General features: G+C 40.0%; 1 protein-coding gene across 7 annotated transcripts in view; it reads left to right on the top strand.

Annotated features, from left to right (window-relative positions):
* The first annotated feature begins 272 nt into the window (after window positions 1-272).
* ZC3H11A (zinc finger CCCH-type containing 11A) overlaps window positions 273-12195 on the top strand; it is a 37534-nt gene continuing 25611 nt past the window's right edge. For 2 of the 7 annotated variants that reach the window (XM_072648134.1, XM_072648131.1), the window contains exons 1-5: window positions 273-378; window positions 4544-4597; window positions 5855-5912; window positions 9115-9312; window positions 10723-10842. In XM_072648134.1, coding sequence (XP_072504235.1) covers window positions 9259-9312; window positions 10723-10842 — 174 coding nt within the window. In that variant the 5' untranslated portion in view covers window positions 273-378; window positions 4544-4597; window positions 5855-5912; window positions 9115-9258. Of the gene's footprint in view, window positions 379-1008; window positions 1252-4543; window positions 5913-9114; window positions 9313-10722; window positions 10843-12195 lie in introns of those variants that run through there. The other 5 variants (XM_072648133.1, XM_072648129.1, XM_072648130.1 and 2 more) reach the window with 4 other exon arrangements.

The raw sequence follows: 12195 nt of genomic DNA, 5'->3' as shown, positions 1-12195 counted from the left end.
GTCCTTAAGTGAGAAGTCAGTTTCACTTCCCCCCCCAGTCCCTCCGTGCCCTCCCCATCAAGACCTGTAGGAAGCCATCTTGAATCTTGCCTCTCCAGGGAAACTACAACTCCCAGAATTCCGTGTGTCACGAGCGTGGTGCTGGCACGGGGCGTGGGCAGGAGCCATCTTGGTTGCTGGCCGGGCCTCGGAGCTGGGCCAGTCGGCCAGGCGCCATCTTTGAGGCTGGCAGCCCGGAGGTCGGTGGCTGCTGCCGGAGGAACGAAAAGCGGTGGCGGTAGCGGCGACTACAGACCCTGGCTGTGGGTGAGGGAAAGAGTCGAGGCCGCGGCGGAAGCGGTGAAGAGCGACTCCGGCCCGGTCGAGTTACGCTTTCAGGTAACCAGACCGTCTTCCCGACCCCGGAACGGGTCGAGGTTCGGGGGTGTGGGGAAGCCTCGGGGAGGGCGGCCTAGGAAGCACCGGGCGGGCCCCTCGTCAGCCCCGCCGTAACGACCCGGCCCGGCGGACGCCCCGGCGCCCCTCCCCCCCGCCGGCCCCGCTCGTGTCAGCGCCCGGCGGGGGCCCCCTCCCCGCCCCCACCCCGGCCGCCCCCCGCGTCACGGCCGAGCCGAGCCGGGACTCCTCCCCCTGGCCGGCCGCCTGCCCGCCGTCCCGCGCAGCCCGGCTCCGGCCCCTGCCTCGGGCCGGTGGCCAGGTGACGATGCCTCGGAGGCCGAGCCCTTGGGTCCGCCGGAGAAACTCCCCGAAATCGGGGACCGGGTACCCGCGGCTCGTGGAGCGAGAGCGAGCGGACGAGACGGAGCCCGAGGCCCCCGCGTTCGAATCCCGGCTCGGGCCGGGCTCTGGGCTTCATGGCGCCTCCAGTTTCCCTCCTCTGTTTAAAAAAAAAAAGAAGAAAAAGAGGCTGGACCAGACGGTGACGTGGGAAGGTCCCTTTCAGCCGCGCGGGGCGCCCGGATCCCTCGTCCTCGTCGGGCGGAGGACGCGCAGCGGCCCCTCGGACGGCGGCCCCGGAGCGCCGCCGGACCCGGAGACGCGCCGTGAGCGCCGGGAGGCCGCGTAGGCCCGGTCAGGCGGCGTTCGTCAAGAGCCCCCTAAGTGCCAGCGCCGCGGAGGGCCGTCGGGGGAGGCCGGCCCTGACCGGGGAAGCGAGAGGGAGCGAACCGCGCTTGTCGTGAGCTTGTCCGGAAACGCCGCCCGGAGTTACTGTGGGCAGACCCTAGAGTCACCTCCGCCCCCCGAGGGAGGGTAAGGACCCGAAGCGGGTGAGATCCGGGCGCTCCGGAAAGCGCGCAGTGTGTGCTCTCCGCCGCGTCGTTCGAGGCGCCCCCCACCCCCCATAGAGTTTTAGTTTAAAATGGGGGGCGCGTTTGCTGCGAGTCTCCTCCGCCTTGGGTCTCGCCGGCAGCTGGACGCTGGAACGGCCGCTGTGGTCTGAGACGAGTGTAACTGGTGTTATTAGTTTAAATGGGAATTAGTCCGAAAATGGGACACTCCGGAAAGAGATGCGTAGTCTGTAAGGGTTAAAAATCTAAACGCCTGCAGAGCCTAAGCGTGTGGCGGCGTGGAAAGAGCGCTGGGCCCAGAGTCGCGGCCACTGCCCCTGCTGACCGACCTCCGGGTCCCGAGGGGACCGGGCTGTGGTAACCAGGACCGCCCCCCTTGTCGCTTTTTGAGACGGTCCGGAGGTTTCCTTTCTGACGTAGAATTGTGAAAGAGAAAATGCAGGTGCATGACTAGAGCGGTAAATTTATTACAAGGCTCCTGTGTAACCTTCGGTGACCATGCTTTCGGTGCCGGTATCTTCGGTTTCTCCTGGCAGCGTGCCGTTACTGATGTTGGGATTCTGCAATATTTTTCAAGCACCCTTATATAATACAGGCGAAAAAAGTAGGGATTCCTCGCTTTTTGTGTGTGTCATGCACCAGCTGAGTTGGCAACCTCCTGAACCTTGAGGACCCCTTCTCAGTATTTTTAAGTGCACAAAGTAAAATGCGTAAGATTACAAAGGAAGCCATTTATATTGAACGACAGTTATCAAAATATTTAAAAATAAAAAATCCACTGATTCCAGGTTAAGAACTCTTCCACTTGCAAAAGAGATGAATGTTGAGACAGAGTAGTTTCCCTGTGACACAAGAAAGGAAAGCCAAACCTCTTCAAGAATTGGTCAGTTTCCCAAAAATCATTAAAGATTTGAGACCTGGAGGATCTCAAGTGCCCCCAGTATTACTGATATATATTGTGTGCCAGTGCCCCCAAGCAGGATGAAGAACATCTTTAATTGAATGCTGTATAGCCAAGCAAATCCTGCTGGTTGGTACAAAACCTCCAACATGATGCGATTTTTCTACATTAGCTCATGATAAACCTGTTGAATGGTTTGTAGCAGCTTTAAAAGAAGTGTCAACAGGTGTAAGAAGAGATATTCACCTGGGTACCTCCACAGTTGAACAGTATTGCTAGACAAAGCTTTCAGTCTCCTGAGGCGATTCTAATAAAGTTGTGCTGGCCAGTGGAAGTACCTTTAGGGAGGAAGATTCCATGTAAGCTTGACTCCCACTACACTGGAAAATAAATGTTAATAGTCTGAACAGAAATGGGAGCTTTGAATATGCTTCCACTTTTTACTTTAATATTGATAGATGGAAACTATGTCAGTCATAAGTCTTGCTGTAAAAAGAAAATTAAGGATTAAAAGATAGCGTTATGCCTCTCCAGCTAAATTTTGATTGTTTAAGGAATTTGTTAAAGATTGTATAGCTCAACTGTAGCTTCTATCATGTCTTTAACATTATTAACATTAACTAGTCTTCACTGAAGAAAGGGCAAGAAAGACCAATGCCACTGGATCCCAGAGTATTTGGAGGAGGAGTAAATGTAAGAAGACTGGAGAGGTAGGAGGGGGCCAGGGCTTTAAAATTCAAGCAGAGGATTTTATATTTGATGCTTGAGATGATAGGGAGCCATTGAAGTATATGACATAAGTCAAACTTGTACTTTAGAGAAATCAGCTTGTCAGCAGAATGAATGAAGGACTGGAGTGGGAAGACTTGAGACAGGAACACCAAACAGCTGGCTGTTGCAGTAATTTAGACAAATTGGGTGTTTTTGTTTAATTGTTTTTCCTCGTCACAAGGGAAAATGTCACGGGAGTGGGGGTAACGTTGCTGGTGTAAAGGATAAGAGATATCATAAAATGTATTTTTCAAAATAAAACAGCACTTAAAATTAACATCCTGCTGAATGCCTTATTGCAGTTCAAGTTTTGCCTCTTAGCCACTTAGATTCTTGTTTTAAAGAAGATTTAGATGACTTCCTCAGGATAATGATTTAGAAACAGGCAGATCCTTGTGGGAGAAGCTTGTAAGTATGTGGACATTTCAGCAGAGAGCTTTCATGTGGTCACTTCAGAAGCTTCTGGCCTTATCACCTATAGTAGGAACTGAGATGTTTATAGCCTGTCCAGAAAGGGAGCGCACTCCTATTTAGGCCCCATTGATAGCTCAGCAACAGATTAAATTTCAATGACAAGCAAAAGCCTTATATTACCCCTGCCACAGTAGCAGTAGCAGCAGTTGAAGAATACTGGAATAAAAAGTGTTCAAAATTATAGTAAGCAGTGACCCCCTCATATGTTTGCAGAATATGAGACATGGCCAACTTTAACCCAAGTGGCTGTTCAGTACCTAAACTGCCCCATCTGTAGTCTACAATCTTAATGCCTCTTTACAAACACCCATCTTGCCTCAAACTGAATAGGCCAAAATTTTGGAAATATTGAACAACTGAAGTTTCCTGAAAATGAACTTAAAATTTAATTATGATTATTCCTTATTGACTTCTAGCTAGAATATTACATACAGATGGTGTAATTTAGAGTGAATTCAGTAACTCAATTTTTTTTTTATTTAAAGACATATAAGTATCTAAATTACTTGGTGAAAAGATCAATTTAGAATAATTGAAGACTTTTTACTTTGAATTGATGCCTTGGGAATTTGTATAGCAAGGAGAAACCCAAGTTAACCAACCAGTGAAATTAAAATGTTTACTATAGATGCCTTTAAATAAAGGGAGTAAATTGCACTAAAAGTGGTAATATATATTCTTACAATTAGAAAATATGTGACTAAAAGATTTGTACAGGAAATAGGACTGAAAAATACATAGAAATAATTTTGGCTGAGATGGTTTTTCATTTTCCAAAGAGAATGCTTTGTCAGACTTTCATTAGTCTGTTAAAAAAAAAAATCAAAACCTTCAGGTTAAGTGGATGCCCCTTGAAACTATCAAAAAATTGTTTTGGACATTCCTAATCTTGACTAGGTATGAACAGCCTGCTTTGTGGAGTGTTTGGTGATGCTCACCATGTAAAAGTAAATTACATTAAGATGTAATTTAGTTGTATGAAGTAGAACTGGGTATATAATCATTAAAAAGAGAAAGGTTTGGGATTTTCTCTTAGCAAAACTTTTTAAAGCCCACTTTTATGCAGCTTTCTAACTAAGATCTGATTTGTCTTTCTTTTTCATTTTAGGTTTGGGAATATTCCCTGCTCAAAAAAGTCCTGGAAAATTGACTAGTGTTAAGTGTGAGTAAAAGGTGTCCACATTTTATTTTATTTTCAAATTCTAAGTAATATTTAATTTTTGTTTTGTCTTGGGTAGAATTTGACAAGATGTAGTCTAGAGATTGTGCAGCTTTTATAAGAATCAAAATTCCTTTAAGTTGTGGGGGCTGGCTTAAAAACCCAGAATAAATCTTAAGCATAACAGTATTTTTTATTTAGACTTTTTTGTTTATGTCAACAGCATTGCAAAACTGAGAGTTTGAATACCTCACTAACCTGGATAGGCAGTTACAAATTCCTTATTGCTAGGCAGTAGCTTAAAAAATTTAAAACAGCTGCTCAAGCAAACCTTTGCATGACTAACATTTAGTGCCTTGCTAGCAGAATTGGTATTGATTTAAAAGAAATTTTGTCTTTCACCAAATGTTAAGCTCACTGTGTTTTCTGTAACTGTGTTCAGGATGGCTTCTCTGCTTCTCTGCCTTCTATAGTTTGCTGTACCATTAAGTTGTCACTGCTCTGATTTCCATCTATTTTAAAGATCGTGTGGAAATGTTAATGTTATACATGCATCCATATTATACACATTCATATGTGTAAGGATATTATTTCATCAACCATTTGTGGGCTGGTGCAAGATTTCAGCCTTTTTGAAAAAGATACCTTGAATCTGAGTTTTCATTATTATTTTTTAAAATGCAGTCAAACCTTAAGATTTTTATTATATATTTTAAAGATGAAAAATCACTCAAATGCTTTGATTATGCACATTTGTGTATATGTGTTTGTGTGTATAAACCAATTTGTATATATGTATATGCTTATATACATAGATACACACATACTTTTACATTCCTTTACATACACATGTGTTTTCAGTATACAGATAATAAAGATGGGGGAAGGTTTCTGTTTTTTCTTAATAGGTGAAGAAATCTTGAAGACCAGAATTGGATATTATTCAGTTTTTTGTTTTTGTTTAAAAAAAAAAATTTGTCCGGCTGTGGAAGATGGATCTTTTTTGTAGCCCTTTGAATTTCAAGTTCATCTTTAAATGAACTTTTTTTTTTTTTTGGAAGAGATAACTAACCCTGGCTATCTCTAGTCTGAGAGAGGTTATTCGAATGGACTTATTCTTCCAGTAGTTGGGAGATGTTTAAAAAGCACAGCCTGTGTTTGAATTGTGGCTGAGAGGTGTTTCCTTGGCAATGTGAGGAGGAAAATTCTTTCTGCCCCTTTATTATTAATTCATGGATTGAGTGTTGGTTCGACCTACAGGAGTAATAAATTGGAATTCATTGAAGACAGACGGTCCTGTTGAGGTCACCCAGCTAATGTAAGTATGGAGATGTATCATTTGCCTTTTTTTCTTTTAAGGAGTAGATATTTCTATAATTTCAACTATAATTATTTAGAATGTTAAGGTTACATAATTTTCAGATGCACAAGACAAGCATTTTGTACTTTTTAGAAAAATGAGGATCTTTTGTAATAAATAGCCTGCAAGAGATGGTTTTGTACTTGGTTTTTAAATAGTTATTCCAGTCCTGAAATTAGACTGTTCAAAAAGCAGCTCACTGGTAATTGGGTTTTGAACCTCAGTTTATTTTTTATTTATTATTCTGTTTTTCTTTTAAAGTGATGTTTTTCACTGAGAGAATTGCACAGAATTGTCTTGATTCTTCTGCTTAGATTGTGAGACAATAGTAGTTTTCTGGTATAGCAGCTACATTACTAAATATTGAAGGCACTACTGTCTGTTACTTAGCAACATCACTGAACTATAACTTTATTTTTAACTAATGGCTTAAATAAAGGCCTAAGAAGTGATTTTTTTTTTTAGTAGTAATAATTGTGCTCCTTCAAGTAAAGCTTCCCTGTGGAAATATTTAAGTAGATACCTCTCACAAGTGAGCGAAAAGTTGAACTATTAGCTGATAGCACCTTTCAGAGGTCTCCATCCTTCTCAATCAATTCAACAATTCAGCCCCTACTGTGTGCTAAGTACTATAAGAACCCGTGAATTAGGAGAGGCTTAATGTGGCACCTAAAGTGAGGCTTGAGGAATGCTAATGATGCTAAGGTGTAAAAAGAAAGGAGGAACCACACAAAAATGGAATAGGTCAAAGGGCCAGTTTGAGAATTTTTATGAACATTTAACTTTTAGTTAACATGAAACTTCTTAAAAGTTTTTATCTTTCACTTAACTAAATATTGAAGCCCAGGAATGCATGAAATGAAAGTTCTATGCATCATAATCCATAAATTGCCTCTTGGTGGGCTTGAGTGGTTGGAATGTATGCTGTCTACTGCAAAGTGAAACAAGTCGGAACTCAGCATGGTGATGTAGAAGAGGGATATCCCAAGGGCTTGTGAGCCTTACAGAAAGCATTTCCATAGCTACTGGGAAGAAGTCTTTGATTTATTCACTGTGGTTTTTATGTTATATATGAAATGTAAATAACTGAATTTTTGGACCTGGTTTTGGAATGAAAAACTAAGCAGATACGCTCCTGAGTCTTAGTATCAGCACATGTCTTTGCTTTTCATTAGAGTCCAAAAAGTGTTTATGTGCTGAAAGGCAAAAGTTCTAATACTTTTAGAAATTTTTTTTTAATGACACAAAATACTCTGCTGTGTAGTTCACCACAAGCTACGTACATGCCCCAAATCATGCTTCCTGTGTGTATGTGTGTGCACGCGCATGCGCACGTGCATGTGCGTGCAGCAATGCATGTTGTACACAGCTGTGCTGTCTATGTTTCAAATAGAAAGGTGATGGAGAGAAATGTGTAGAGCACAAGAGATTCTTAAACTTCAACTTCCTTATCTATAATGTAGGGGTAATAAAAGTTGTAATAGTTGCCTCCCAGGACTATTGGAAAGATCCAGTAATCAATCACAAGTATTGATTAAGTGCATACTCTGCGTCCAGGGCTATGCCAGCTGCTAGGGATACAAGTACAGAAAAAGAAATCTTTACTTGCAAGAAGCTTACATTCCAACGGTAGAGACAAATGCACATAAAACATGTAGCATATGGATAAGTGAATAAATGCAAATCTATACAGTAAAGTAGCTTATGATAATTAAAGTGTGATATAGCAGGAGATAAATAAGAATGTATGTAAAGCATTTTGCCAGCCTTAAAGCGCTATGCAAATAAATATCAGCTGTCTTCGTCTTCCCTTTCAAGAATCGGCGCGTCTTGGCTGTGCAGAGCAGCCTTCGCTGTTAGCCTGGGAGTGTGTGTGTCTGTCGTCAGTCTGTGGGGAAGGAAGGAAACAGATAACTTTTAGTTTAAAATATATTTGATTATAATATGCTCTCCTCCTGCCCCCACTAATGAATTTGGATGTAAATGCAGCCATTTATTATTATGTGAATATATGTCCAGGTATAAAGAAGTTCAGAGGCATATGATTGTAACTTTATTTCAGTAAAATAATTTGTACTTTCTAAGTCAGGTGCATTTGCTTTTGAAGTAAGAATCAGATGCTTTTGTAATATTAAAGGTAGTGTGATACAGTGTAAAGGGTAAGTGTGGAGTTAGGTTATCTGAGTTTGAATCTCAGCTCTTCCACTTACTAGCTTTGTCCTCAAAGTCACAACCTTTCTGAACCTCAAATTTCCTCAGCTATGAAATGAAGGTTTGGAATGCACAGGTGATCTCTAAGGCCTCTTCTAGATCTGTGATCCTATGAATCCTAATGTAGCAGTTTTCAAGTAAAAAAAAAAAATCTAGGTTATTTCTTCTGTAGCCAAGTCTAGCATGTAAATTGCACAGAAATCATCTAAGTATTAGAAAAATTATCTGGGTCATCTTCTCAGTTAGCAGTATTTATTGAGCATTTCACACTCTTCTGAGGAATGTATTAGATCCCATAGAAAATACAAAAGAGAAAAATGAAGGTATGGTTATTATCTGCAAGGATTTTTTGTCTAATGGAAGTATTACAAGTATTGAATGTACTTGTATGTTGTATACAGGATCCACACAGAAATTATATGAAAGTATGTTTACAAAACAACATACATGGATTAACATCTTTGGATATTAGGATACAGCTAGGATAGAGAAACAGTGTGGTTTAGTTTACTGAATAGAGAGCAAACCTCAGAATCAAGAAAACCTGGGTTCAAGTCCTAAACGTAGAAAATATTGACTTTGTGAATGGGCGAATCATTTTAATTTCACAGTGGCTCAGGAGACTCATAAAACTGTAGTTTGCCTTGAATATGCCAATATGCATCAGTGAAGGGAGTTCCCTGTAATCATTGGTTCAATACAAATAGAGAAATAATTTAACAAACATTTATGGAAACTCCGATATGCCCAAAGCATTGTGCTAGGCACTAGGGGAGATGCAAAGTATGGTGGCCATTCCTTGTCTTCAGATCATTGTCTTAAGAGGGATAAGATACCCACACAGATACTGCATTGCTATCTCATAAATGATCAAAATCATTTAGTGTTAGAAGTTGTGGAATAGGAGATATACCTTATATACTTAAATTTATATTCCCTTCTATCTAAGGTAACATTTTAAAGAAGATTTCAGTGGTTGAATTTGCCTGTGGAAGATTGAGACCATTTGAGAAAGAGTTGGAACTTGGTTCTCTTCTAGAGAAGTAGTGGCTTGTTTTCAAGCCCCAACACTTAATCTGAGAATCTGGCCAGCATGTCTAATCAAGGAGAAGACTGCTACTTTTTTTTCTATTCTACATGTACCAAGGTAAAACATAAAAGTTCTCTCTTATAATTGATTTCCTACATTGGACGAAATTTTCTTAATACTCACCATTTTTTAATGTTTTTGTTTCACTGCTTATCTTTTTTGATCTTTTGTGTTCTCCCTTTAGGAAAGAATAGTGTGCTATAGGGGAATTTGTTCATTCTTTATGTTCTTTTTCTTTTCCTGGTAGTTTTGTAGTTGTAATTGTATTTTTTACGTTTTTTGCGTTTTTACGTTTAAAAGTGATCTTTGAAAAGGCACATGATGTAAAGTAACATCAAGTTTAAAAAATAGTATGTATACACTGATTTCGATTATATAAAAATGTGCACATGAATTATTGGGAAGAAAATTTAGAGTGTAAATAGTTAATGTTCATTGTCTTTTGTTTCAAAGTTGCCTAAGGTTATAATCAAAAAAAGTTCAAGGCACGGGACAAAGTTGTCATTCTGCATAGGTTATACCCTGTTTTTGTTTTCCTTTCTGCATTCCTAAAATGATTAAGACCACTGACTGTGGGCTGTTGACTTTGATTTTGTGTAATGTATATGAAGTTGCCACATTTCCATAAGAGTATAAATTAAGATTTGTATTCTTTACTTTTCCTAATTTACTGCTGATAGCTCTGAAGATACACACACACACACACACACACACACACACACACACACACTCTCTCTCTCTCTCTCTCTCTCTCTCACACACACACACTCTCTCTCTCTCTCTCTCTCTCTCTCTCTCTCTCTCTCTCTCCCTGATTTTCCATCCTCCTTCATTTTGATACGTACTACTCGTTTCTTTCTTGTAATTTACCCATCTATGTCTTCACATGAAAGACTTTTCTCTGAGTCCCTTTAGTGACATCATGCTTAGAATGCCCAAATAGGTGTATGGGTCTGTTTTGAGCAAAGCACTGGCAATTTTGTTGATTCTAAATACATATAGCCAGCCTGTTGTACCAAAATGGTGCTTGATTTCAGAGTATTAACAGTGTTGTACTGCCTATGGTATAGAACATGTGACTGGGCCGATCTCCTGGTCTAGTATCTTGATATTTTATATCTAGAATTAGCTTTATTGTAGGAAAGGTTGAAATTAAACTACTGGTTAAATATTTTTCAGGTTTTACCACTCTTACTACTTGTGTTTTCGTTGACTCTGAATCTATACTTAGATCTTTAGGCTTCAGATGAAATAAATAGAAATAACTGTAAGAAATACCTGTAAGAAATCTTTGCAGAGTAGAACCTTTTTCCCTTAGATTAGTACTACTTTCTTTGAACTTTTTTTTATCTTATCTCTTTTCCCTATTAAATACTTATCACGGAGCAGCAGAGTTTTACATTTATAGATGTGTGTGAATCTTTTAGGTCATAATTATTTTCTTTTTTTCTTTCACATTCGTTACAGGGAGATAGCTGCCCATTCCGGCATTGTGAAGCTGCCCTAGGAAATGAGACCGTTTGCACATTGTGGCAGGAAGGGCGCTGTTTTCGACAGGTCTGCAGGTTCCGACACATGGAAATAGATGTAAGTGGTCAAAGTTTAGAGACTTTTGATAATCAGTAGCCTGAGACCAGAAACACTGGGTGGTGATACAATTAAAAATTTTAATTTCCTTTTTTTTGTGTAGTTTGATGATGAGGAAAGGGAGTAGGACAAGCTGGCATACGTTTTTATGAGCAGACAAATTTTTTTGTACTGATCTACAAGGTTGAACAGGTTAAATGTCACATGATTGTGGAACACAGAGCAGGATTCACCACAGTAGGTCAACCTATGCTGTGAAAGTTGCTTTTGAGAGAGAGGTAGTAAAGTCTTTTTAAATCAGAGAACCTCAGAACAAGGAAAATTAACATCAGATCCTGAATTGGGACATTGAATTTCTGTGGGCTTTGAAGCAAGAGGCAATTAAATAATTGCTATTATCATCATCTATAAAATAACAATGATTATAATACTCATTTGGGAATTTCAAAAGAATAATTGCTCATTGTCTTTACAGGTCTTTGCAAGTAAAAATATCTGATCTTTTTGTGTTTGTGATTTTTGTGTGTGTGTGTGGGAAAGGGGGGTTTTATTCAACACTGAAATATTCTATGCTCTATACTCTTCTTAATGCATCTGAGATTCTTTATAAAATTAACAGTCAATATTTCATTATTTTCTTTTCCCCTTTAATATTTTACATATTACTGATAATGATCTTTTAAGATTCCTACCCCTTTAATTTCCTAAAAGCTTAGATCTTGGGCTGTTTGTTTTTATTTGTTTTGTCTAGACCTGTGATTGTATCACTGTGGGGAAGCCCAGGGAAGAATCTTCCTTTATCAGTGTAGGACAACAATTCTTCTGCAACTTAAAATTTTAGAGAGATGCCCAGTACACTAAGAGGTTAAGGTGGCTTGCCCAGGGTCACATGGCTAGCAGGTGGCAGAACTGGAATTTAATTCCCAATCCTTTGATTTCAAATCCAGCACTATTTTTTAAAATTAACTTGAAGTTCTAAATTCTCCCTTCCCTTTTCTCCCTCCTCTACCCAGTGAGGAAGCAAGAAAAATAAAACTGTTACAGATGAGGATAGTCCAATATAACAGAGAGAAAGAGAGAGGGAGGAGGAGAAGGGGGGAGGAGGATCAGTATGTACTCTGTTGATCATTGTGTTGATCTGATTTCCTAAGTCTTTCAAAGTTGATTATCTTTACAATAATTTTATTATTTTGTAAGTTTTCCTGCTCGTGCTTTCTTCACTTTGTGTTGGTTCATGCATATCTTCCCAGGTTCTTCTGAAATCATCCCCCTTCATCACTTTTTATGTCACAGTAGTATTCCATCACATTCCCATACCACAGCTTGTGCAACCATTCTAATGCTGTTTTCACA

The sequence above is a fragment of the Notamacropus eugenii genome, chromosome 2, assembly GCF_028372415.1.
Source record: "Notamacropus eugenii isolate mMacEug1 chromosome 2, mMacEug1.pri_v2, whole genome shotgun sequence".
Taxonomy (NCBI): Eukaryota; Metazoa; Chordata; class Mammalia; order Diprotodontia; family Macropodidae; genus Notamacropus; species Notamacropus eugenii.
This window is presented reverse-complemented; position numbering and strand designations above follow the sequence as displayed.